This window comes from Podarcis muralis, chromosome 2 (assembly GCF_964188315.1).
Source record: "Podarcis muralis chromosome 2, rPodMur119.hap1.1, whole genome shotgun sequence".
In the NCBI taxonomy this organism is placed as follows: domain Eukaryota; kingdom Metazoa; phylum Chordata; class Lepidosauria; order Squamata; family Lacertidae; genus Podarcis; species Podarcis muralis.
In genome coordinates, this window is record NC_135656.1 from 600,149 (window position 1) to 626,479 (window position 26,331).

The window sequence follows — 26,331 nt, forward strand, 5'->3', positions numbered from 1 at the left end:
AATGGCATCTTGTAGCAGGTAACGCGTAACATTTTCTGTTGTAAGTCTCCTTATTCATTCATATATTTTTCTCCCCCTTGTTTCCAATTCCACAATGAGAGTATTGCTGAGTGCCACAAGGAAAGGTGTAACTTGGTTTTGCCCCCTGGATTTGGGGAGAATCTCCTGAACTACTCTAAGATCAAAGTCTTTCTGAGGAACAGAACCAGCCCCTTGAACTACTTCTAAAACAGCTACACCTATAGTTAAGATGTAAAAAGCCCTACCTTGGACCATTTGCCATCCTCTCTGTCCAAAGTAAGGACTAAAATGTCTGTGTTATCCTTACACAAAAGATCATCAGAACATTAAGCCTTTCCTCCTCCTGGATTGTGGATGATGGGAGCTCTATCATCACCAGGATGACATCCTGCAAGCCAGTTTGCCAGCTCTTGGGCTTCAAGAACTGCCTTTCCCTTCTTTTCACATCTGTGGTATGTTAACTCCCAAACCAAGTTTTCAGAAGCATGCCCCTACTCACAATCCAGGCTTTTTCTTTGAGAGTCTTGGAGGGGATGATGCCCTATAGCATCTATGAAGTAGGACTAGAAGAGTGTGAGGAAGAGACTTCATGGCTTCATTTAAACGGCTGTCCAGGCACTTCTGGCAGCAGCCTCTGGCACACCTCAGTTCACCTCAGCTCTTATAGCTCTGCTAAGGATCTTCTTGACCCACTCAGTGAAATCAGGGTGAACTGAGGTCCCTCCAACCACCCTTACATTAGGGTTTGGGGTTTAAGGGAGTAAAACAACTCTACAAAGAAGTCCAATGTTTCATATATTTGATCTCTACAATTCATTCTACAAGCAGAATTTTTCTTGGCACATTTTTTGGGGGGGGGGTGTAGTGTACATACAGCACTACACAGAGTTAATAAGGTTGTGCTTTGTACAGTCACTAGTCAAGAAGTCAATGTAATGTAGCAGCCAGATAGTTGGACAGAGGCAGGGAAAACCCAAGATCATACTCCTCTGTAGTCATGAAGCTATGAGTGATACAGGGCCAGTCACAAACTCTTGACCCGGTTTATGTCATAGGGCTGTTACAAGCAAGGATAAAATAAGATAACCCCTATACACACCACGCTGAGCTCTTTATAGAAGGGGCAGGATAAAAATATAACACACAGGCCTATTGCTGTCAATAATCACACATGCCCTATTCATCTGGGTTGGTAAATCCATGTATTATTTCCTATTCCTCAATTTGGCAATCCATGTTTGATCTTTATTATATTAGAGTCTGACCACACTGGCTTCTGTATTCAAAGTTAATAACCAGTCTCCCACAGAGACTGGAAGAAAATATTTAATTCCATGTACAAAAACTTCAACTTTAGAAACTAAATTTTAAGTGCCCTGTCAGAAAATTAACAATTCTGTGCAAAGAGAGATTAATTGGTAATAGGTTCAGATATACTTCTTCACGTAATGCACAGAAGAGGGTGGCATGAAAGCAAACACCAACAACAATGCCTGTTTCAGCTGGGCTGCCCCTTTCCCCCATAGGGCCACTTCATTTCTAGATAGAAGTTTATTTCATAGAATTGTAGAACTGGAAGGGACCACAAGGCTCATCTAAATCCAACCTCCTGCAGTGCAAGAATCTTTCACACAATGTGAGGCTCAACACCGTGACTGTGGGATTAAGAATCTCTTAAGAGTCTCATGCTCTCTCGACTGAGCAAGGAAAGTGGCTTCCCCATTTCATTTATTCACAAGAGAAGGCTAGAAATAAGCCCGCCCCCACTCTTTTTTCTGGACAGTTGGCAACATTAGGAAGAGGACTTAAAGATCTTGCCAGGTTTACTGTCGGCTTTGGGAATCCCTCAAAAAGAGTGTCTTGGGAATAGAGCTTCAGGAGACAGTGTTTGGCGGCATGTTATCTGTGGAAGGCAGTAGCCTTAGGGTAAGAAAATGTTTTGACATGTTGAGATTCCTTTGCCAACTGCCAGCTTAGTCAAACTGTTTTAAGTTTTGGAAAGTCTGGTCAGGTATCTTCCTAGGCTGATGGCACTGAGGGTTGCCGTGAGACTTAACTGTGTGTACTGATTTAACATAACTTATGGCTGCTTTAGCATAATGTGTGACAAGCTTTCTCCCCACGCTCTTTTTATGTGATGAACTGGTGAGTGTGAATTTAGGACTGAGGTAACCACATCACCTGGAGGGATTTGAAGACTGGCCTTCAGTGCCTTGCAGATTGTCTACCAAATTTGCAGGGATTCCTCTGTCTGCTCATCTCTTGTCAAAAACATTTTGGGTGGGTGGGTATGACTCTCCAAATTCCCTACATCACCTAACTGTGCGCAAGTTTCAAAAGCTTTTTCTGTTATCCTGCCTAAATCTGCTGTGTCTCAACTTGATTCTTGCCCTTCCCTTGTGACTCAGGTGAACAGCTCCATGTGATCTTTATTGCAGTCTAGATATTTGCCAACTGATATCATGTAGTGCTTTAATCTTCATTTCTCTAAGCTAAACAAGCGCAGTTCCACCAACTTTTCCTTATGTCATAAATTCTGGACTCTTTGTTGTATCTAGTTGTATGCGTTGCTATCCAACATGCTCTCTGGATTTGTTTTTCTCCTCCTCTCCCGCTTTTAAAGTGTGGTGACTAAAAGCAGGTATGATACATCTGAGTCATAACCAGCACCAGTTTGGCTCTGTTGTAAATATTACCTTCTGGTAAAAACGTGCCTGCGTAGAAATATGAGCATCAGCTTGATTCTTGGTTTATTGGTGATCAGACCTGGAACAGGTGATTTTAGAAATATTTTTCATCTTTTTTCTGCAAGTATGGAAGATGAGCCTTCCTGGATTGAATCAAATGTCTACTTGGTCCAGCATTCTGATTCCCGCAGTGGTCAGACGGATTCTTCTGGCATATTATATGCATGCAATGGCATTTCCTGACATTCTCCTAGCACAGGACCTCTCAAAATGTTGGCTGGCTAGCTCCCTCTTGCCATCCTGTCTCGTCTTCTGTCGGTTTGGCTAGTCTTTTCAGTGTCCATGGATGCATCGTGTGCCAGGGTTCATTTATACAGGCAGTTTTACAATACAGTAAAATGACATCCCTATGGGGCCCCGGGATGGCACCCCACCCAGCCCGCGGGTCCGGGGGAGGGGGGGCTTCTCACCCTCCGAGCCCCATCTCTCGCGCCCCCCTCCCAGCCGCTCTCCCCCTCCGTTGCCAGGCAATGGCACGGCGCCCCCCGCCCCCTCAGGAACCGTGGCGAGGGCAGCGCCCCCGTCGTCAAGGCAACGCACCAGCTCCCGTACCTCGCGCCGCCACCGCCCACCGCTCGCTCGCGAGGCTTCGTCCACCTTCCGCCCGTCCGTCCGTCTCTCCGACGGCCGCTTCAGAGGAAGCGCCGCCCCTCGACTCCACCGGCGAGCCCGGGGGCGGGGCCAGGAGGCAAAAGCCCCGCCCCGAGACATCGAGCCCGGGAGGCCTAGAGAAAACGGGGGAGGGCGGAAGGCGAGGATGCTGGGAAGGCGGCGGAAGGGAAAGAGGGGGCGGGGTTCCTGCTCAGCTTTGGCAATGGGAGGGGCTGCGAAGGCGGCAGGGGAACCTCGCTCGGGAATGTTGTGCCGCCTTCCTCGCCTGTCTGTCTCTCACACAAGCGCAACTCTTTCGATAACTGACTGGGTGGTTTTGGTTGTTGTCCGTTGGCAGCAACTCGACAGAAAACGGCCCGCTTCCCGCCCTGGCCTCTGCAGGCTTGCTCCAGACATGTTGTCGGGGTTGCACTCAAGACTCCCAGTCAGTTGCAGGGGGTTGGACTAGATGACCGTTGGGATCCCTTCCAACTCGACAGTTCTCTACACAGAATGCGACTCTTGCTTTTCCCTTACGTCTGCTCTCGTCTGAAGCCCTCTCTTCAACTGGAGGCCTGCAGTCAGCCGCTGGGCTATAGCCCCATCTAAGCTGGGCTGCTGCAGCAGCAGCACCTCTCTTAAATATCTGGGGGGGGGGGGATAAGAAAGAGGCCTCCCTGGGCATTTATGGCAGGTCTGAAAAGGCTTAAAGCTACTAATCTAAAGAATTTCATGTCAACGCTTACATAAATTTGCTTACGACAAGAGAAATCCGTTTCAAGTTATATTGCTTACATTTTGGACATAGGTACTGCATTTGAACATGACTTTAATTAACTTCAGTAGGCCACCTTATCCGATTCAAGTCTATGAAAGCAAAGTTCATAAGCCAGACTCCAGGCTATTAAACATCTAATGCAGGCCTATAGAAAGATCATAGTTGGTCATAACATTGCCGCCTGTTGGAACTTTTAATGGAGAATTCATGTTTCAGGAGATGATTAGAAATTGTTTGAGCAAGCACCAGTCCCTGCTGCATATACAGGGGAAGGCAGCTTTTCTAAGTAGTAAAAAGTAAACAGAGTATGCATTCAAAATACAGGAGCAAGTAAGGGTTACTTCTCTCATAGAGAAGTAATGCAATTTGTTGATAATCCACAGTTAAGAAAAACAAATTTCTGTGTACAGTGGTACCTCGGGTTAAGTATTTAATTCGTTCCGGAGGTCCGTACTGTTACGGCTAAATCTGGGTGCGGGGCTACACTGCCACCCAGCTCGTCGGACTAAGTGTCCGCGGGTCCCTGCGGAAGAAAATGAGCTCAGCCGGACATACTTAACCTGAAATTGTTATTAACCTGAAGCACCACTTTAGCTAATGGGGCCTCCCGCTGCCGCCGCGCCGCCAGAGCATGATTTCTGTTCTCATCCTGAAGCAAAGTTCTTAACCTGAAGCATTATTTCTGGGTTAGCGGAGTCTGTAACCTGAAGCGTATGTAACCCGAGGTACCACTGTATTACATATTTACAGGATTTTAACTCTGCTCCGTAATCAAAGAGGCCCCCAGAGTGGTTTACATAGTCCAGGGACCAGAGGAGTCTGCTGGGAACTGATCTTCCAGCACAGACAATCAAATGGCTGCTGCTAGATGATGAGGGAGCGAAGAACCCAGTGCAGCTGATAGGATCATAATGGGATCCCATGTGTGGATAAATTCTTCCCTCCTAGCAAACACAAGTGAATGCATATGGGATGTCTCATTTTATCCTCAATAACTGAGAAATGTTAAACAAATAATTTGTCCAAGGTCATCCTGTGCTCTTCAGCACTGAGCAGATATATAAACCCAACTCATCCCGGTATAGGTTGGCAGTCATGTCCATTTTCCAATTCTGACTTTAACAAAGCATTAAATAGTTAAGAGAAGATGATATTACTGCTGGATAATAATAATAATAATAATAATAATAAATTTTGATTTTGATTTAAAAACCGGGCTCAGGGCAGCTAACAGCAAATATAAAACATATATATAAAACATTGATTAAAATGCGACTTGAAAACAGCATAATCCATGATCCAAATAACTTAGACCCTCCAAGTGTCTCAATTTTCCAGGCACAGTCCTGGATTTACAGAAGCCATCACAGTTTCTGATTTGACCCCAGAATTTTGGGGGGGGGGGGGGGATGCAGTGACTCCTGAGCCAAGGAGATAAGTAACTATACAACCTTTAAAAGACATCTGAGGGCAGACCTGTACAGCAAAGTTTTTAAAAATGGTTTATTGTGTTTTTATGTATGTTGGAAGCCACCCACAGTGGGCAACCCAGTCAGATGAGTGGAGTATATTGTTGTTGAATAGGGCATCCTTATTTTCATTGGAGAAATGTTGGCGGGTATGTATAACTGTCATGGCTCACAGTGCAATAAAAACAGTGCAATTCATCATTTTGCCCCATAGTGAACGGCTGGTCTGTCCATAATTTGCCAAATTAAAAGGTAGTTTTTTGGTGCCTGTAATACTGCACATAGGGTACTTAAATGCCATGACTTCTATGCTAATTGCTAATGTAGACTATTACTGGAGGCAAACTGATTATGCTGTCTTCCTCACTGATATCTGCAACTGATTTGTTTTCATGAAAATAGATGGGCATAGTACTTCAATAGGAGATTTATTGTCCAGATTATTTCTAATACAGGTAAAGAACTGATAAAAGTAAAAAAAACCTGCTCCTTTTCCCTTATGGGGTACCCAAGAGCCCATATAGAGTCCTTTTGTAGGTTCTCTAGCGGTAGGAGAAAATAACAGAGACCAACCAGAGAATATTGAGAAGAAAAGCAGCTAGTAAGCCTGATCTTTATTAACTGTTGCAATAGGGTGCTCCCCCACACGCAGGAGAGAGGAGGAGGACCCAGAACAAAGGTGTGCCCACCCTTATATAGACATTTTAAATTGCCCGCCCTGGTGTCCAAGACCACCCCCAGAAACATCATACATACATCACAGAAAAGGTGGTCTACAACAGAAATCTGAGTGCGTTGTTTATCTCCTGTCTGGCAAGTTACCTGATTGCATTATCTGGATTTTGGCTACTCTTTTGTTATTATAACTACTTAATTCCTGAATCTAGGTCACAGGTCACAGGCTCACACCATGTTCATATCTTGAATGTGCCCTTAAGACAGGATTGGTGAGGAAAGAGACAATGGGGAGGTTTCCCACTTTGACCTTGCAGAGAATTATTTGAGGTCAATTTGTTCAGGACCTAATCTGTGGGGTTTCAGACATGTGGTTTATATATACAGTGGTACCTCTGGTTACGTACTTAATTCGTTCCGGAGGTCCATTCTTAACCTGAAACTGTTCTTAACCTGAAGCACCACTTTAGCTAATGGGGCCTCCTGCTGCCACTGCGCCGCTGCCGCCCAATTTCTGTTCTCATCCTGAAGCAAAGTTCTTAACCCGAGGTACTATTTCTGGGTTAGCAGGGTCTGTAACCTGAAGCGTATGTAACCCGAGGTACCACTGTACAGTTATGAACATTTAATTTTTTTATATATGACCTTAAAATTCTTATAACAGAACTATTAGCTTTCTTGTGAAATACTCTAATTTTAAAGAAACTCTGTTTTAGTGGCAAGGCACTGAGACTCCAAAAACACTTATTATATGTATTTTCTTTTTCTTTTGTATTTTCTTTTGTTGTAAATAGGTATGTTTTCTAATTTGTGCTTAATAAAAAATATTTTTAACAAAACAAAACAAAAACACTTATTATTTGGGGGAATAAAAAAGAAGTGAGGAGAAGAAAGCCCAAGACATTTTCATAACCATAACATTTAAACATTTCACAAGCAGGAAACACTATTAAGTAGTGTTGCTTGAAGTTACTTCCTTTTATTATTACAAATAGAACTGTGGCATATGTAAAGAAGAGGAATATTCGTTGTGTGTTAAAAGTCACAATGTTCTAGAAGATGTAACAGCTATTCAAAATGAAGCGCCTCTGGTTAGTATTATTTTTTGAAGAAGCATTTGTTTTCAAAACCAGTGGGCAATGTAGATTTATTTGAGAGACATATTTTCTCTCATAAATTAATCAGTACAAATTGTTCAGCTGCAAAACCTTAATAGGACATTATGTTCAATTTCTCTTTCTATCATGATGGAAATTGTTGTGTACATGATGTTCCAGTGACCTTTCCTCTACTTCCAGATCAGCAGAATTACTCCTGAATCTGATAGTATTGTCTGAACCCTATTGTTAGAGAACTCACATGAACTGTTCGCTGGGGGAGGGTTTCCTGTAGTATCAAGTGAGTCAAGAGCTACACAGACAGAGAGAGAGTCATATTACAAGACACTAACAGGTTATTTAGTTTCTTGAATACAAATCACTTACCATAACATAATGTTACAAAGTGATTTACAAGAATAATGTACAAGAAGAAAATACAGTGATATAGTAATAAAATAATAATAATAAAGATAACACTAATAGTAAAAACATCCTTTCCAGCTATTCTTGAATTTGGTTCTGAGGATAACACAAATTGTTGTATGTCAAGCAAATTCCCAATTATCTGGCATATTAAGAAATTCCCAGATTTTGATCCATTGTGTGACTCAGTTTCCCAATTCATGGCTAAGTGTGGATGAACAAGTGAGCATGTGGATATTCACAAAAAATAATAATCCATCCACTTTCTTTCCACCCAGGTCCTGCTGCTGTTGCTGTGCTACTCGGAGCTAAGCAGTGTTTGACTTAGGGTGATGTCCAATCCAGGGCTCAAGGGTTGTTTGCCCGCCCCCCAGACAACCCACAAGTGGTAACCGAAGTACACACCTCGGTTATGTGGGAGTAAGGCAACAATGCATGTGATAAGTTACCTGACCTGGAGGGGGGGCAGTGGCAGCAATAGACAGGAAGGCAACCTATTCTTCTTTCACTGATTCCTTCTTGAGTAATGACTTGCTGTCATTAAAGTGTGTTTCCCTAGGCTTTACTTTCCTCCATCTTCAGTCAGTTGGTATCAGACCTTCCTTTGCTAACCTCATCCACATGTAAGCTTGTATTAATAATGGTTTTGTTTGCCAGGGGGAAAAAACTTCAGGTTTTTTTATTCTTTCAACCAGCAGTTTTACCAAACTATTTACTTCTGTACTTTTTTATTATCAGGGTGACTGGGGCAACCCAGCTGAATGGGCAGGGTATAAATAATAAAATTATTATTATTATCATTATTATTAATATACTGATGCTTTTGAATTATGGTGCTGGAGGAGACTCAAGAGTCCCATGGGCTGCAAGAAGATCAAACCTATCCATTCTGAAGGAAATCAGCCCTGAGTGCTCACTGGGAGGACAGATCCTGAAGCGTAGGCTCCAATACTTTGGCCACCTCATGAGAAGAGAAGACTCCCTGGAAAAAACCTCTGATGTGGGAAAGATTGAGGGCACAAGGAGAAGGGGACGAGAGAGGACGAGATGGTTGGACAGTGTTCTCGAAGATACTAATATGAGTTTGACTAAACTGCGGGAGGCAGTGGAAGACAGGAGTGCCTGGCGTGCTCTGGTCCATGGGGCAACACAACTAAACAACAACTGCTCTTCATCTGAAGATCTCAGGTCTGTTCACAGCACATATATCACTTCACCAATCAGTACACCAAACTCCAACAGGCTTCTAGAGCGCAGCAAACCATGAGCCTGAGTTTAGATGTAATGCTAAGTCAAACCATGGCTTGCAGGGCCCCCAAAGCAAATGCAATTTTTGCTGTAAATGCTACATGCTCTTTCGTGCTTAGGTATGATTTGGTTTAAAACAATGTATGAACCAAACCAGAGGGATCGTTGCAGAGCTCAATGCAGTCTTCTATTCCCTTCTATGTTTTGCTATGAGATATTTTGTTGTTGTTTAGTCGTTTAGTCGTGTCCGACTCTTCGTGACCCCATGGACCATAGCACGCCAGGCACCTCTGTCCTCCACTACCTCCCGCAGCTTGGTCAAACTCATGCTGGTAACCTCGAAAACACTATCCAACCATCTCGTCCTCTGTCGCCCCCTTCTCCTTGTGCCCTCCATCTTTCCCAGCATCAGTGTCTTCTCCAGGGAGTCTTCTCTTCTCATGAGGTGGCCAAAGTACTGGAGCCTCAGCTTCACGATCTGTCCTTCCAGTGAGCACTCAGGGCTGATTTCCTTAAGAATGGATGCGTTTGATCTTCTTGCAGTCCATGGGACTCTCAAGAGTCTTCTCCAGCACCATAGTTCAAAAGCATCAATTCTTCGGCGATCAGCCTTCTTTATGGTCCAGCTCTTACTTCCATACATCACTACTGGGAAAACCATGGCTTTAACTATACGGACCTTTGTTGGCAAGGTGACGTCTCTACTTCTCAAGATGCTGTCTAGGCCTGTCATTGCCCTTCTCCCAAGAAGCAGGCGTCTTTTAATTTCGTGACTGCTGTCACCATCTGCAGTGATCATGGAGCCCAAGAAAGTAAAATCTCTCACTGCCTCCATTTCTTCCCCTTCTATTTGCCAGGAGGTGATGGGACCCGTGGTCATGATCTTCGTTTTTTTGATGTTGAGCTTCAGACCATATTTTGCGCTCTCCTCTTTCACCCTCATTAAAAGGTTCTTTAATTCCTCCTCACTTTCTGCCATCAAGGTTGTGTCATCTGCATATCTGAGGTTGTTGATATTTCTTCCGGCAATCTTAATTCCAGCTTGGGATTCATCCAGCCCAGCCTTTCGCATGATGTATTCTGCATATAAATTAAATAAGCAGGGAGACAAAATACAGCCTTGTCGTACTCCTTTCCCAATTTTGAACCAATCAGTTGTTCCATATCCAGTTCTAACTGTAGCTTCTTGTCCCACATAGAGATTTCTCAGGAGACAGATGAGGTGATCAGGCACTCCCATTTCTTTAAGAACTTGCCATAGTTTGCTGTGGTCGACACAATCAAAGGCTTTTGCATAGTCAATGAAGCAGAAGTAGATGTCTTTCTGGAACTCTCTAGCTTTCTCCATAATCCAGCGCATGTTTGCAATTTGGTCTCTGGTTCCTCTGCCTCTTCTAAATCCAGCTTGCACTTCTGGGAGTTCTCGATCCACATATTGCTTGAGCCTTCCTTGTAGAATTTTAAGCATAACCTTGCTAGCGTGTGAAATGAGTGCAATTGTGCGGTAGTTGGAGCATTCTTTGGCACTGCCCTTCTTTGGGATTGGGATGTAGACTGATCTTCTCCAATCTTCTGGCCACTGCTGAGTTTTCCAAATTTGCTGGCATATTGAGTGTAGCACCTTAACAGCATCATCTTTTAATTTTTTAAATAGTTCAGCTGGAATACCATCACTTCCGCTGGCCTTGTTATTTGCAGTGCTTTCTAAGGCCCATTTGACTTCACTTTCCAGGATGTCTGGCTCAAGGACAGCAACCACACTACCTGGGGTGTACGAGACATCCATATCTTTCTGGTATAATTCCTCTGTGTATTCTTGCCACCTCTTCTTGATGTCTTCTGCTTCTGTTAGGTCCTTACCACTTTTGTCCTTTATTATGGTAATCTTTCTACGAAATGTTCCTTTCATATCTCCAATTTTCTTGAACAGATCTCTGGTTCTTCCCGTTCTGTTGTTTTCCTCTATTTGTTTGCATTGCTCGTTTAAGAAGGCCTTCTTGTCTGTCCTTGCTATTCTTTGGAAATCTGCATTCAATTTCCTGTATCTTTCACTATTTCCCTCGCATTTTGCTTGCCTTCTCTCCCCCGCTATTTGTAAGGCCTCATGAGATATTTTACTCTGCCCTTATATTTTGGTGTTTGGTTTGCTATTTATTATTTTTATGGATAATTTAGGTGTTTTGAGCTGGGCAGGGGGCTAATTTTTTTTACATGCTTCTTACACAATGTAGGAGAATGTGTTTTTTGTTTTGAGACTTATTTTAGAGGAACAATGGAGGTCATCCTTTATGTTCCCACCAACATCTAAAGTGGGGCTTTGGTATTAGGTAGAGAGCCTTCTTTCTCTTTGTCTGCATTCAGTCTGTGAAGCTCCTTGCTTTGGAAGGCCCATGTTTCTCACTCCCCCTGGTGACCTTCCACTGCCATGTGAAAACCTTTCTACTTTAGAAAGATGTTTGGGCTGTGGTAATCTGCTTTTATTTTTACCCCTGATTGTATGTTTCGTTGGACACACACAGGGTGTTTCAATTTTTTGTGGTACAGTCTTGAATTTTACCTGCCATATCATCTTTTATCTCAGTTTTTTGTATTCTAATTTTATTAGCTTTAAGGGTTTTAGGCTGCCTTGGACATCTTATGGAAATGTGGAGTAGAAATAATTTAATTACTACATGTATTTGTTTGCCAACAAGTCACCATAGCTGTGCACACTTGTGAAAAAACAATATTATAGGATGACACAGAGAGCACAACCAAGTAACTCTTTTTCTTTTATTTGATCAGGATTATCACCTGCCCAGGAAGCTATCAGTACAACGAACAGATTTTTGGCAAGCAGTGCATGGGTCATATTATCTCCAAAGGTCTGCTTTAAGAAGATTAAGGTACTGGCTGTGGATTCTATTAATAGGGAGGGAGGTGAAATCCAGCATAAAAGGTCATGCATGTCAGTGATCCAAACTAGCAGCAAGGCAAGGGTAGTGTCACACTGAAATGTGAAGAGGAGGATCTCAGCTGCACAAGGAATGACAGAAGGAGGTTTCTAATGATACAAAACACTGAACAATGTAAGAACTCTGGCTTCTTATTCTGGGCATGGATATGTCTTCAAGGTGAGAAAAATGGAACTGTATCACATTGATGTATACATATATATATATATATATATGCAGGTTTTGGTGTCCTCGGGTGTCTTCCCGTGTAAAAGTTGGGGTGTCTGGGCGACGTTTCGACGAGGTCTCACTCGTCATCTTCAGGCTGGTGCTTTCGGCTTCTTGTTACTGGAACAGAGCAGGATCTCTGTGTTTGAGTTCCTATAAATACTGTTGAGGAGGTGTGGTGTATAGCCTCCAATGTTCTGGGCCGAGAGGAAGTTCCCAGGCTAGTGTGCCTTTTCTTCTTTTGTTCCTTAATTGCTTGAGGGATATCTTGAGTGATTTCTTGAGTGATATCCTGAGTACCACTTAGGTGGGTCATTAGGTGTGGATTAGTTGCTAAAGCCTTTGTGTCTTGACCTCTTGAACTTTGTGAAGAGTTTTTCTGAGAAGATGGCTTTACTGCACTTAGTTGTGCTCTGGCTTGGCTTCGTGTATAGGGGCGAGCTGTGGTTTTGTGGCCTGTGCCTGCCAGATCTGTGTAGGGCAGATCTGGCAGGCACAGGCCACAAAACCACAGCTCGCCCCTATACACGAAGCCAAGCCAGAGCACAACTAAGTGCAGTAAAGCCATCTTCTCAGAAAAACTCTTCACAAAGTTCAAGAGGTCAAGACACAAAGGCTTTAGCAACTAATCCACACCTAATGACCCACCTAAGTGGTACTCAGGATATCACTCAAGAAATCACTCAAGATATCCCTCAAGCAATTAAGGAACAAAAGAAGAAAAGGCACACTAGCCTGGGAACTTCCTCTCGGCCCAGAACATTGGAGGCTATACACCACACCTCCTCAACAGTATTTATAGGAACTCAAACACAGAGATCCTGCTCTGTTCCAGTAACAAGAAGCCGAAAGCACCAGCCTGAAGATGACGAGTGAGACCTCGTCGAAACGTCGCCCAGACACCCCAACTTTTACACGGGAAGACACCCGAGGACACCAAAACCTGCATTCCTATACCCGTGAAAATCTACGAAAGCATATATATATATATATATTTCCATTTTAACAATCCAATCAAACCTCATCATATATTCCGAATTATACATATTATATAATAATCAAACAGTCCAAATATTATGCCAAATTATAATTTTTCAGGGGGACTTCACCATGCTCTGAGGTCGGGGGGGGATCTGATTATCTCATACTTCTACTGCTTTTCATAATCTTTCCCGATAGTTCACATAAGTCATTCTGATGTTAATCCTCGTTATTTTCCACAGCCTCTGAGTTCTTCTGGCAAGCGAGATAGCTCAAAACAGTGTTTCTGTGTGATTTTTATGTCCAAGATTCCCCTCCACATTGATGTATTCTTTACTTAGAAGAAGACTGGAGTCCCCATCCTTGGGAGGACACTACGTGACACCTGGAAGGTACAACAATCTGACTGTATCATTAACATGTACAGACTAGATTGCATTCCCAAGACTTTCTTAAGACCCCTCTAGACCTTTAATAATGGGTTTTTGTTCTTGTAGTTGTTGTCACTGCTGGAGTCTTGGCAAAGCCCCAGCCTGAACTGAAATGCCTTATTTCTCAAGATTTTTGTGGGAAAAACTAGTTCCAAATGGAATGATTTGCCAGAGGAGGTCTGTGTAGTGCTTTCCAAGTCACACCGATATCTATTGCTTGCCATGAAATGGTTTCTGGTAAGGGCAATAGCCATTTATTGGTCCTTGGCTAGCCTCGCTAGCTGCCATCAGAGGTAGGTTAGACAGAAAGTGACCCTAAGTCTCCCATTTTGCTTCATAGCTGAGCAGGGATTTGAAGCTGGCCTTTTGTCAACTCTGTCCAACATTGTGTTCATTGTGCTTAATTTTGGGGACTCACAACTAATGGCAGAGCTGGGCAGTGGTAGAATGTGGGGGACCAAATAATTCGTTGCATTTTGTTTTTATTATGTGCAGATCTCTCTTTTTTTACACCACCTATATTTTTTATGCCTTCCCCACCTGTAGTCTGAAGTAGTACAGTCCGTTCTAACACTTCCCCACCCCACCCTGCATACTTGAATCAATAATTCAATAAAAATAAATTCTATGAATGCATGATGAAGCTAAAAAAAGAATAATTTCCCTGATACTGCCTTCTTGTTCCTTTTCAGTCTTAAAATTGGTATATGGCACCATTAGCACAACAATCAGTCTAAAGCCATGGCTGCCATCTTTACCAACAGGACCCTGATTGTGAACAACAAGGACAAGGATAAGTTGGAGCTGGAACGTGAGCTAACTCGAGCATTGGAGAACAAGATTATGCTTCTGTATTTTGGCTCTGGTGAATGTCTTCGATGCCAAGAGTTTGCACCCATCCTGAAAGATTTTTTTGTGAGGCTCACAGATGAATTTTACGTGGAGAGAGCATCCCAGCTGGTCCTGGTCTTTGTCTCACTGGATGAGACTGAGGAGAAGCAAGACAAGTTTCTGAAGACCATGCCCAAGAGATGGTTGTTTTTGCCCTTCCAGGATGAATTCAGGAGGTAGGGATTCCAGTGCTTAGACAGCTTAGACAATGGCCAAATTCAAAGTGAGTCACCAGAGGCATATTTGCATAGTTTATGCATTGCCAGGGGTTGGGCTAGATGACCCTTGGGTCCCTTCCAACTCTTAAGATTCTATGATTCTATGACCTTTGCCAGGAGCTGCGGCATGGTTGTGCAGCACACCCATGTGGTGAACTGTTAAATTGCAAGGGGTAGCTTCTCCCTGAAATACCTTCATGCCTCGGACTGAGTTTTCGGGAGGTGTGGATAGGCTGGGCAGATCAGGACGAGGTGGGGGGGGGAGTTGCTCAAGGACAACCACTGGGCGGGACACAGCAGAATAGGACCAACCATGTCAGAGTCCTGGAATAGCAAAAGTCCTCAGGGGAGGAGGGTCCTCCCCAGGGAGCATCCCAATGGGGTGCCTTTCCGCACCCTGCTCTGTCTCCCTGAAGCTCCACCCTTGCCTCCTGACTTGGCTTCACCTTCAGAGTAACCAGTGCCCACCGCCAGTCCACTTTCCCAAGAGGAGATCACTGTTCCCACTACTGAAGGTGGGAAAATGCATAACGTGGTGATGTCACAGTAAGTGATCCTATATGTTGCAGGGGAAAAGAGCTTGACACAGAGGTTTTTGGTGGCATCCCCATGATATATAATGTGCAGATATGCTCAGAGTTAGTAGCTGGGCAAAGGAAATGAGCAATCATCATGCAAGCAATTCGGTTTTGAAACTAACTAACTAACTAACAAGCAAAACCCATTGTTTTCCAGACTTCAAACTTTTATTCAAAACCTTGGAGCTTCATCTCTCTTTCTGTATTAACTTCCAGGGAACTGGAATTGAGATTTTCTGTGACAAACCCCCCAGTGGTAGTGGTGTTGAAACCAAACGGAGAAGTCATTGCTGCAAACGCAGTGGAGGAGATTAAGCAGGTGGGCCCTGCTTGCTTCAGGAACTGGCAGGAGGCAGCTGACCTGGTGGAGAGGAACTTCCTCCTGGCCCAGGACTTTGACAACGTGGCTCTGAGGAGCATCATGGATCCCATCCGCCGGCTCAAATACAAGCTTGCAAGCAACAAAAGCAGAAAGGGAAGCAAAGACGACTACGAAGAAGAAGTGTTCTCCTGACAGGACATTTCTTCCCATGGTAGCTTTGTTGTAGGTGAGCTTAACTCTTCCCAACCCATGGCCTGTGTGCAGGATAATGATTGTTACCTACAAGCACAGAAATTGTTACTGAGAACAGATTTCAGGCTTCTGAAAATCTAAGTGCCTTTTACTTTTCTAAAAAAAAAATTCTAGCCTTTATGACTGTGAAGATAGTCATGAAAGTGTGTGGACAATATCTTGTGAAAGCATAGAATGTGGGAGTCTGGTGGGTGAGGGTTCATGCAGATTTTCAGTGGCTCCTGGGAACTGTAGCATTTGCCCCTTCCACTTGAATAGCAGAAGACGCCTGTAATGGGAATGGAGGTTGCTTGTGCGTAAACTTCCCAACCGTTCCACGCTGGTTGAAAAGCTAAACCTTTCCCTGGTTTGACAGCCCTCACAACGCAACTGTCTCAATCACTGGCAGAATCCGTCAGTGGGCGTTTCCTGAACTTCTTCCAACATAAGAATTCCTTGACAGCAAGTCTCCGCCTAGCTTCTCTGCGCGGAAGCCTTCTGCGCAGAGTGGGCGTGCCAAGCGGAGGTCCTGCACTCTCCCCGCTGATCTCACTGGAAGAGTCCCTGAGCCTTCCCTCCGAAGTACTCTCAGCCTCCCCTTTCTTCCTGGTGTCACCTTGATTTCCTTCCCCAGCGGAAGCTCTCTCTCTCTCCTTGCTAGTTCCCTCCCCTGCATCATTGGGGCGACTTCTCTCCCCGCTAGTCTCAGATGTCAGTTCCCTGACATCCACCTCCCTCCCAGGCCCCTCCCCCTCCCCTGTCCGTCCCTGGGACGGTGAAGCGGGAAACCCCCGGAAGGAGCTATCCTCTTCCTCAGATGATTCCAACACCGCTCTCCACCTGCTGCTGTCTCTTTCCGCTGCCCAATCTCCCCAGTCGGATTCCTCCCCTTCGGATCTCTCCCCTTCCTCCTCTTTGGAGGCGGGAAATCCCACAAACTCTTCTTCATCCTCCGTGTTGCCAAATTGCTCCTCCCAGAACCTCCCTAATGGCTTGGGCTTCCTTGGGAACCTGCGATGAAACTCCTCCTGCAGATACTCATCCCTGATCTCTTCGGCAGGAACCCAAGTGTTCTCCGATTCGGGCTCCCCCTCCCAAGCCACCAAATATTCCACCCGCCTCCCTCTCCACCTTGAATCGAGAATTTCAGCTGCATGACTACTGAGTTCACTTTCCTCCACCCGTGGATGCATGGGTGTTTCTCTTTCTTGTCCTAGAAATTCCCTCCCTTCCCTGTACGGTGAGAGTAAGGACCTGTGGAACACCGGGTGCAGTTTCATGTTGCTGGGCAATTTGAGTCTAAAGGCCACAGGATTCACCTGTTGTGTTACCTCGAAAGGTCCCAATCGTCTTGGCCGTAATTTCTTACACCCCCCTTTGAACGGTAACCCTTGGGTAGACAACCACACCTGGTCCCCCACTCTTATAGTTTCCCCTTCTCTGCGGTGCTTGTCTGCCTGCCTCTTGTACGCTTCCTTTGCCCTCTCCAGGTTAACCCTAAGTTGTTGGTGTAAAGCCTCCATTTCTTCCACAAATTGTTCGGCTGCCGGTACACTCCCCCTCCCCTCCCCCTCCCCTGGGAAGGCCCTGGGGTGACACCCGTAATTGGCCATGAATGGACTCATCCCCGTGGACACATGTTCCGCGTTATTGTATGCAAATTCAGCCAGCGCTAGTTTGTCCACCCAATTGTTCTCCCTTTCGTTGACGTAGCAGCGTAGGTACTGTTGAAGTATGCTATTAGCTTTTTCTGCTTGTCCGTTGGTCTCTGGGTATCTGGCCGTCGAGAAGCTCACCTCGACGTCCAGCAGGCTCATGAGCTTCCTCCAGAATCTGGAAGTAAATTGCCTGCCTCTGTCGTACAAAACCCTCAAGGGGGCACCATGCAACCTGAAGACATGATTTACAAACAGCCTAGCTGTTTCCTCTGCTGTCACTGCATGCGAGCATGCAATAAAATGGCACATTTTGGTCATCAAGTCAACTACCACCATGACTGCTGTTTTCCCCCTGGACTTGGGTAAATCGGTCATAAAATCAATTGATACCACTTCCCATGGTCTTTCTGGTGTGGGTAAGGGTTCCAGTAACCCCACGGGTGCTGCCCTCTCCCTTTAGCTCGCTGGCAGCGCTCGCACCCCCGTACGTATTCCCGCACATCTTCCCTCACCCTTGGCCACCAGAACTGCCTGGTGACAAGCAACATGGTTTTGTGTTGACCGAAATGTCCCGCCGTGGGGTTGTCATGAAGTTGTTTGAGTATTCTTCTCCTCAAGTCCCCTTCTGGTATGTACAACGCTCCCTTATAGTACAAAACCCCCTCCTTGACCTCAAAACCCCCCTGATTTTCTTCTGCATCTCGGATCTCCCTGATTTTGGTTTGGGCGTACTGGTTATCCCTCGTCCACCCGGCTAGTTCTTGTCTCCCTACCAACACTCCCACACACACCCATCGGTCCTCGGGTATGACATGACGTACTTCCGGCACTCCCTCTCCTTCCAAGTACTCCGGTTTGCGGGAGAGAGCGTCTGCTCTGACGTTTTCCTTCCCCGGCACGTACCTAATCTCAAAAAAAACTTGGAAAACTCCTGTGCCCATCGCACCTGTCTTTGGTTCAGGACTCGCGCAGTCCTCCAATATTCCAGGTTCTTATGGTCCGTGCACACCTGGATCTTGTGCTGTGCACCTATTAGAAAATGTCTCCAGCGGCGAAAAGCCTCATGAATTGCCAGCAGTTCCCGGTCATACACCGTGTAGTTTTGTTCTGACTTGTTCAGCTTTCTAGAGAAAAAGGCGCACGGCTTCCACTCTCCCCGATTTCCCGGCTGGAGCAATACGGCTCCCACTGCTCTGTCTGACGCGTCTGTCTCCAGCCTCATCGGCTTCTGCAGATCTACGTGTAAGAGTTGCTCTTCCGAAGCGAACGCCCTCTTTAGCTTTTCAAAGGACTGCCGAGCCTCTTCCGTCCATTCAAACTTCTTTTTGCTGCTGAGGCAATCGGTTATGGGCACCGTTAAGTGGGCGAAGTTCTTGATGAACTTCCTATAGAAGTTTCCAAACCCCAGGAACCTCTGCACGTCCTTCCGGTTCTTGGGAGTCTTCCATTCTAGCACTGCCTGCACCTTGCCTGGGTCCATGGCTAAGCCTTTGTCCGACAACCTGTAACCCAGGAACGCCACTTCTCAGGCGTGGAATTGGCATTTCTCCAATTTGACCCACAGCTGGTGCTCCTGCAGCCTTTTCAGCACTTCCCTGACGTCCTTTACATGCTGCTCCTCGTTCTCTGAGTAGATTAGCACGTCGTCCAAGAAAGCTACGCAATTCTTGTACAGCAGGGACCCCAGCACGTGGTGCATGAAAGCTTGAAATGTGCTTGAGCCTGATTGTAATTCGAAAGGCATAACTAAGTACTCAAAGGCCCCCAGAGAGGTGAACATGGTGGTTTTCCATTCATCCCCCTCCCTCATCCTTATCAGATTGTATGCCCCCCGAAGGTCCAACTTGGTAAACACCTTCCCTTTCCTTACCCTGGTCAAAATGTCATCAATTCTGGGCATTGGGAAGGTCACTGGTTCCGACACAAGGTTTAACGTCCAGAAATCTACGACCAATCTGGGCTCTTTAGAGTCTCTCTTGTCCACAAAGAACACTGGACTGCCCCCCACTGCCCTTGATTCTCGTATGAAGCCCCTCTTCAGGTTCTTGTCAATAAACTTCCGCAACTCCTGCATCTCCCTATCCGACATGGCGTACAGCTTACCCACTGGCAGCTGAGCCCCTGGGAGTAGGTTGATCTGACAGTCAAAGGGCCTTTGAGGGGGTAGTCTATCCGCCTCCTTCTCACTGAAGACCTCTTCCAGGTCAGCGTACTGAGGTGGTATTCTCCCCTTTTCTCCTACCGCCATCCCTGCCACCCTGGCTACTGCCATCCTCGGGTCCCCCCCCCCCCCCGTGGCAGTGCTCTACGCAGTGGGCTGACCCAAAGGTGACTGTCCGCTGGTGCCATCCTACTACGGGATCGTGCAGTGCCAGCCAACTCATTCCCAGTATGATTGGTGGTCCTACTAGCGTGGCTACATGAAAGGCAATTGTCTCAGTGTGTCTGGAGACCCTCATTTTCATGGGAGGGGTCTGGTGGGTAACTTCCCCCCCCCCCAGGAGTTCTCTCCCATCAATGGTCGTTACTTGCAAGGGGTGTTCTAGAGGCACCACGTGGAGCTGGTGTTCTAGTGCAAAATCCCTGCTAAAGAAGTTGCAAGAGCTGCCTGAATCCAGCAGCGCCTTCACCTTAATTGGGTGTCCGTTGGGGAGTTCTAGCACCACCTCTATGGCTGCTCGGGGAGGGTCTGGTTTGGGCACTTCTACTGGTTGCTCGCCTGGCTGCTGTGCCCGCTCTCCTGTAGCCAAGCATTGCCGTTTCCCTGCTCTCTATCTCTTTCCTCCTCACTCCCAACTGCCCCCACCATTCCTTGCCACGCCTTTTTCTGAGGGCAGACTCTGGCAAAATGTCCCGGCTGCTGGCAGAGAAAACACTTCTTATTCGTTTTTCCCTCCTTCTTGCGAACCTCGCTGGAGTTTGAAACCCCGCGCGCGCGCACTCCTCCAATCTCCAATGGTTCCGCGGGCGGCGCAGGTGGCTCCGGCACATCTGGAATGCGGTTGTCATACCAACGCTCTGCTCTCCCTTCCCGCCTTTCTAGAGCGCGCGCCTCTTGGCGTACTCCCACAGCAAGCGCCATTTTGGTCAGCTGGTCCATCGATTCCGGACGGGGTGAGCGGGAAAGCTCATCTTTTACCCAAGGGGATAAGCCTTCCTCAAATAACATTTGCACTGGTTCTGAAGCCAGTTCCCAACCAAGTTTATGGATCAACATCGCAAACCGCGACCAGTACTCTCTAACTGATTGGTTCCCTTGTTTGCACCCCATCAGTTCTTTGCGGGCCACGCTTTGCTCCACATCACTCGAGAACATATGGTCCATGGCGCTAAAAAACTTTCTCAAATCCTTCAGAGCAGCATTCTCCACCGCCATTAAGGGTCTGATCCAATCTCGGGGGCCCCCCCTTCCAGGTGCCCTACCACAAAAGCGACCCTCCCCCCCATCGTCTACAAAGTCATCATACTGCAGGTCCAGCGCGTACTGCACTTCTGTCTTAAATGCATTATAATCTCTGGGATTGCCCCCAAACTTCTGCACTAGTCCCGGTACCTTCCTTGCGATGGGGGTGGGCTTCCCCTGGGCATCCTGAGTCCGCCTTTCATCCAGCCGTGCCGCTAGTAAAGCCAGTTGCTGCTCCAAATCTCGGTTTCTCTCCTCCAGAGTGGGTCCTCCTCTGGCCCCCTCTCCGGCGCCTGCTCCTCCGGTTTGACTCATGATGCTGCCCCTGCTGCTCTGCGCACAAGCAACTTAGAGGACTGACGGATTGCTGTAATGGGAATGGAGGTTGCTTGTGCGTAAACTTCCCAACCATTCCACGCTGGTTGAAAAGCTAAACCTTTCCCTGGTTTGACAGCCCTCACAACGCGACTGTCTCAATCACTGGCAGAATCCGTCAGTGGGCGTTTCCTGAACTTCTTCCAACATAAGAATTCCTTGACAGCAAGTCTCCGCCTAGCTTCTCTGCGCGGAAGCCTTCTGCGCAGAGTGGGCGTGCCAAGCGGAGGTCCTGCACTCTCCCCGCTGATCTCACTGGAAGAGTCCCTGAGCCTTCCCTCCGAAGTACTCTCAGCCTCCCCTTTCTTCCTGGTGTCACCTTGATTTCCTTCCCCAGTGGAAGCTCTCTCTCTCTCTCCTTGCTAGTTCCCTCCCCTGCATCATTGGGGCGACTTCTCTCCCCGCTAGTCTCAGATGTCAGTTCCCTGACAACGCCCATGTGGATTTGTTTGCTTGAATTTGCTACCCTCCCTTGACTGCAGCGTGCCAGGATGTGCATACATTCAATGCAACATATTAAATGTCAGTCAAACATTACTTAAAACCATAATTAAAGCAACATAGGGATTACAGTGCTACTGTGTAGAAGCAGCAGAACTACTCAGTCAAAAATGACTCATTTGCTCCCAAAAGCCTGGGCAAAGAGGTGTATCTTGACTCATTGGCAAAAGAAGTACAGTGGTGGTGCCAGATGCACCTCCAAGGGGAGGGAGTCCCTAAATGGGCAGGGAACCGCAGAGAAAGCCTTCCTATGTGCCACTGCCCTGTGAGTTTTAAGGGGTGCCAGCTCCACCAGAAAAGCCTCCTCTGTTGATCTTACAGGTGCTCCTTCAGTTATCAGGGAAGCCAAATGATGTAGGGTTTTGTACATGAACATAAGCACCTTAAATTGGTATTGGATGCAAATAGGCAACCAGTGCAGGATTTGGGGGACAGGTGTTGCAGCTTCTGAACTGTCTTTTATTTATTTCCTAACATTTATATACCACTTAATTATAATAAAACTTTAATGATTCAAAGGCAGCACTACACAGAGCGCATTACAGTAGTCCAATACGGAAGTTATCAATGCATAAATTTAAAAAAATGTATGCAGATGTGCTTTTTTTTTTTTTTGCTTACTATATACAGTAGTGTCTGCTTTCATATGTCTCTCCCTGTTCCATCACTGGAATATTCTGTTACAACTTGCTTTAGGCTCAGACAATAACTACTGTAAACCCAAATTAACATTCACTTGGTGCAAGGCCTTCTGTGTGGTAGCATTTTCCTTGTGGAACACATTCATACTAGAAACTTCAGGTTCTTCTTATCAATCTGTAAAAAACATACCATGGCTTTCAACAGGCATTGCTTTGTCAGGTTTTATTTTCTACTGTGTCATTGGTCGACTGCTGATTTTGTAGCTTTTGTCTTATTGTGGTGCTGTTTGAAATTACGATTCTCCTAAATGACTTTGAAGCTGAGTGGGTGGTATATAAACTTTAGAAATAAAAAATGATAGATAAGTGCACAAACAAAATACGGCATCACCAAAGAAGGCATAAAAAGGAGAAGGGAACATTTTCAAACATATACTGCTTATGAAAAGAGAAAGATCAATGGTTTAGTTTTGCTTCTGAGCTTTAATTCCTCAGCAAATAGCAGGTGGAGTGTGGGGAGTATTCCTATTCCAATTGGGATCTGAGCACAAGCAAAGTGCTAAAGCCCTGCTCACCCCCTGCCAGGGTTCTAATCTGACTTGGCCCCTTTCCATATGCTGGCTGTTAAAACCAAAGCAGCTGTGCAAGGATGAAATATGTGGCAAACATCATGCTTTGTTTGGTCCTCTATAGTACACCAGTCTTGGCCCACCTGGTGCCCTCCAGTTGTAACCGGACCACACTTCCCATCATCCCTGACCATTGGCCCTGCGGGTTTGGGCTGATGGCAGTTGTAGACCAGAAAGTCTTCTGGGGGGTACCACATTGGGAAAAGTATTGCTTGAGATGCATGGCATCTACCAACCTATGACTCCGCTCTGGCTTTCCTCTGATAGCTCATGGAAGAAGACATGTGATTTGCCATGGTGCTCTGTGTTGCACCACACACAGACATGCACAGATCCTCCTTACAAGAATGTGTTTTTATTAATTTATTATGACCATTTCTCTCTTGCTTTCCTGAACCAGGTACAGGGGACACTAAGTTGTTTGCAACTGTTGGTTGGTAGAGAAAGAAGATGACTAAGGAGTGAGGGTATACTAAGAAGTGTATAAACTAAGAATGGTGTACTCACTAAATCTTTTTTAAAGGAACACTTTAAGAAGGGATGTAAGAAGGCATCATTTTCTATTTCGCCCTGTGTTTGTGACATGCAGTACTGGATCCATTCCACTGCAGTTCATCTTCCACCAAATACTATGGTAATCATCTCACTGTCTGTTGTGACAAAATTATGTAACTGTGCTTTGCATGCAGATGCTCCTGGGTTCAATCCCTGGCATCTCCAGGCAGGGCTGGGAGTGTCTTGAACCTTGGAGAACTGCTGTCAGTAAATGCATTCGACCCACAGCTGTGAGGCATTTGCGAGCTTTTTTGCGGAGAAAGTCCTGTTGCTCCGCTGTGACCTCCCTGCCAATTTAGATACAGTGACAGAACTGGAGGCCCCTTGACTGTCTTTGGGTCCAGTGTTAGACCATTTCGATCGGATACTCCCTGCTGATGTGGATAGACTCCTCCAAGCTGGTAGGCCCACCACCTGCCTCCTTGATCCGTGCCCGTCTTGGCTGATTAGGGCGTGTCCAGATGTTGCACGGCCCCCCTGGTTGAAATTATCAATTTGTCCCTTGGCACAGGGATATTCCCAGGGGAGCTGAAGGAAGCAATGGTGTGTCCGCTCTTAAATAAAACTTCACTAGATCCTTTAGATCTATCCAATTACCGCCCAGTTTCAAATCTCCCATATCTGGGTAAGGTAATTGAGAAAACAGTTGCTGAACAGCTTGGTAGGTTTCTGGAGGAAACATCGGCTTTAGATCCATTTCAGTCTGGATTCCATCCTGGTTTTGGGACCGAGACGGCTCTGGTCGCCCTAACAGATGATCTCCGCAGACAACTGGATCGAGGCAGGTTGGGACTGCTAGTTCTCTTAGATTTGTCAGCAGCCTTTGACATGGTTGATCATGATCTTTTGGACCACCGCCTCGCTGATGGGGGGATACAGGGCATAGCCCGTAAACGGCTGTGCTCTTTTATCTCTGGTCGGGGACAGAGTGGCACTAGGGAGGGAGATGTTATCACGTCACCCCTTGGTGTGTGGAGTGCCGCAGGGCGCAATCCTCTCCCCGATGCTTTTTAACATCTTTATGTGCCCCCTTGCCCAGATTATCCAGAGCTTTGGGCTGGGCTGTCACCAATATGCTGATGACACTCAGCTCTATCGGCTGATGGATGGCCATACCGACTCGATCCCTGACACACTGACCAGATGTTTGGCAGCTGTGGCTGGATAGTTTTGTGGGAGCCAATTGAAACTAAATCCTTTGAAGACAGAGGTCCTCTGGCTGGGTCGGGATGGTATGGGGATGAGGGACCAACTCCCTTCTCTTGTGGGGGCCCAATTAGTGCCATTGCCTTTCGTTAAGAGTTTGGGTGTAATCCTTGATGCCTCCCTTTCCATGGAGGCGCAGGTTACAACAACAGCCAAGGTGACATTTTCCCACCTTCGCCGTATCAAGCAGTTGGTCCCTTACCTTTCCCGCCCCGACCTGGCCACAGTGATCCATGCGATGGTCACCTCCAGGCTTGACTACTGTAATTTGCTCTATGCGGGGCTGCCCTTGAAGCTGTCCCAGAAACTCCAGCGGGTGCAGAATGCTGCAGCGAGGCTCCGCACAGGGTCTCTGCCATGGGAGCATATTCACCCAGTGCTTTTCCAGCTGCATTGGCTCCTGGTGGAGTACAGGGTCAGATTTAAGGTGCTGGTTTTGACCTTTAAAGCCCTTCACGGCCTAGGACCCTCATACCTACGGGACTGCCTCTCCTGGTATGCCCTACGGAGGACCTTAAGGTCCATATTTAGCAACACCCTAGAGGTCCCGGGCCCTAAGGAACTTAGATTAGTTTCAACCAGAGCCAGGGCCTTCTCAGCACTGGCTCCAGCCTGGTGGAACGCTCTGCCTCATGAGACCAGGGCCCTGCAGGATCTGATCTCTTTCCGCAGGGCCTGTAAGACAGAGTTGTTCCACCTGGCCTTTGGCTTAGAATCAGTTTGATTCCCTCCCCCTCTTCCTTTTTCCTTTCTCCTCCTATGAAGAGATTGCACCCTAATGTTTTAATGTTGTATCTTAATCTTTTAAATTGTATTTTAATCAACTTGTTTTTATTATTGGTTGTTAGCCGCCCTGAGGGAGGGTGGGGTATAAATAAAAATTTATTATTATTATTAAGATACACTAAGACCATGCTGGGTTTTAGTAATCACAGCATCCTTTTCTAAGTGCTCACAGACCGACTGTTGAATTATCTGTTTTAGGACCTTTCCCGGTATTGATTACTGACTCAGTTGTTACTTGAGTCTTCTCCCCCCCACCACCTTTTTGATGGGGACAAGATTTGCCCAACTCCAGTCCGCAGGTAACCTCACCTGTTCTCCAAGAATTCTCAAAGATTATAGATACTGAAAAGTAGCATTTGTATTATTAGTGTAGCTTTAAACACTGGCATTCATAATATTTTCTTAGTACCTGAGAATGTTCAAAGTGCTTTACATATATCCACAAAAATTATTACAACCTTGTAAGGCAAGCCAGTACTATTATCCCCATATTGGAGATACAGGGCCTGAAGCTGAAAGAGAGTAGATTGCTGATTTCAACTAGGGGATTACCTAATTCACAACTTCCATCTTGTCCTAGGCACTTCACTTTTTTCTCTGCCACATTAAATTTCTACTTGCTAGGCTGCTTTTAAAGGTACAGGAATAGGGCCTTGAGGGCTGGTGGGTGGAAATAGGCAACCCTATGCCATTACCCTCCGTTCGTTGAGAA

General features: G+C 46.1%; 2 protein-coding genes across 10 annotated transcripts in view; one reads left to right on the forward strand and one right to left on the reverse strand.

The window, feature by feature from the left end:
* Positions 1-3,470, reverse strand: part of SLC27A1 (solute carrier family 27 member 1) — a 49,654-nt gene extending 46,184 nt beyond the window's left edge. The window contains exon 1 of one of the 6 annotated variants that reach the window (XM_077923714.1): positions 2,718-3,131. In XM_077923714.1, the coding sequence (XP_077779840.1) occupies positions 2,718-2,755 (38 nt within the window). In that variant the 5' untranslated portion in view covers positions 2,756-3,131. Of the gene's footprint in view, positions 1-2,717; positions 3,143-3,308 lie in introns of those variants that run through there. The other 5 variants (XM_028721138.2, XM_077923713.1, XM_077923709.1 and 2 more) reach the window with 5 other exon arrangements.
* Positions 1,727-25,727, forward strand: NXNL1 (nucleoredoxin like 1). 4 transcript variants are annotated; one of them, XM_028721150.2, is made up of 5 exons: positions 1,727-1,947; positions 11,837-11,937; positions 13,437-13,586; positions 14,318-14,692; positions 15,529-25,727. In XM_028721150.2, exons 4-5 carry the CDS (start codon positions 14,367-14,369, stop codon positions 15,824-15,826), a joined length of 624 nt encoding a protein of 207 aa, XP_028576983.1. In that variant the 5' UTR covers positions 1,727-1,947; positions 11,837-11,937; positions 13,437-13,586; positions 14,318-14,366; the 3' UTR covers positions 15,827-25,727. The 4 variants fall into 4 exon arrangements, with proteins under 4 accessions (XP_028576983.1, XP_028576980.1, XP_028576981.1 ...); XM_028721147.2 differs by having other exon boundaries at positions 14,390-14,692; XM_028721148.2 differs by lacking the exon at positions 1,727-1,947 and adding an exon at positions 8,655-8,992 and having other exon boundaries at positions 14,390-14,692.
* Positions 25,728-26,331: the final 604 nt, after the last annotated feature.

Bases quoted from the DNA above. Each gene is read 5' to 3' on its own strand.
- NXNL1 (XM_028721147.2), top strand. From the start codon at position 13,519: ATGTATTCTTTACTTAGAAGAAGACTGGAGTCCCCATCCTTGGGAGGA. The intron at 13,587-14,389 runs GTACAACAATCT...CTTTACCAACAG, and splicing joins CACTACGTGACACCTGGAAG to GACCCTGATTGTGAACAACA. The intron at 14,693-15,528 runs GTAGGGATTCCA...ATTAACTTCCAG, and splicing joins TTCCAGGATGAATTCAGGAG to GGAACTGGAATTGAGATTTT.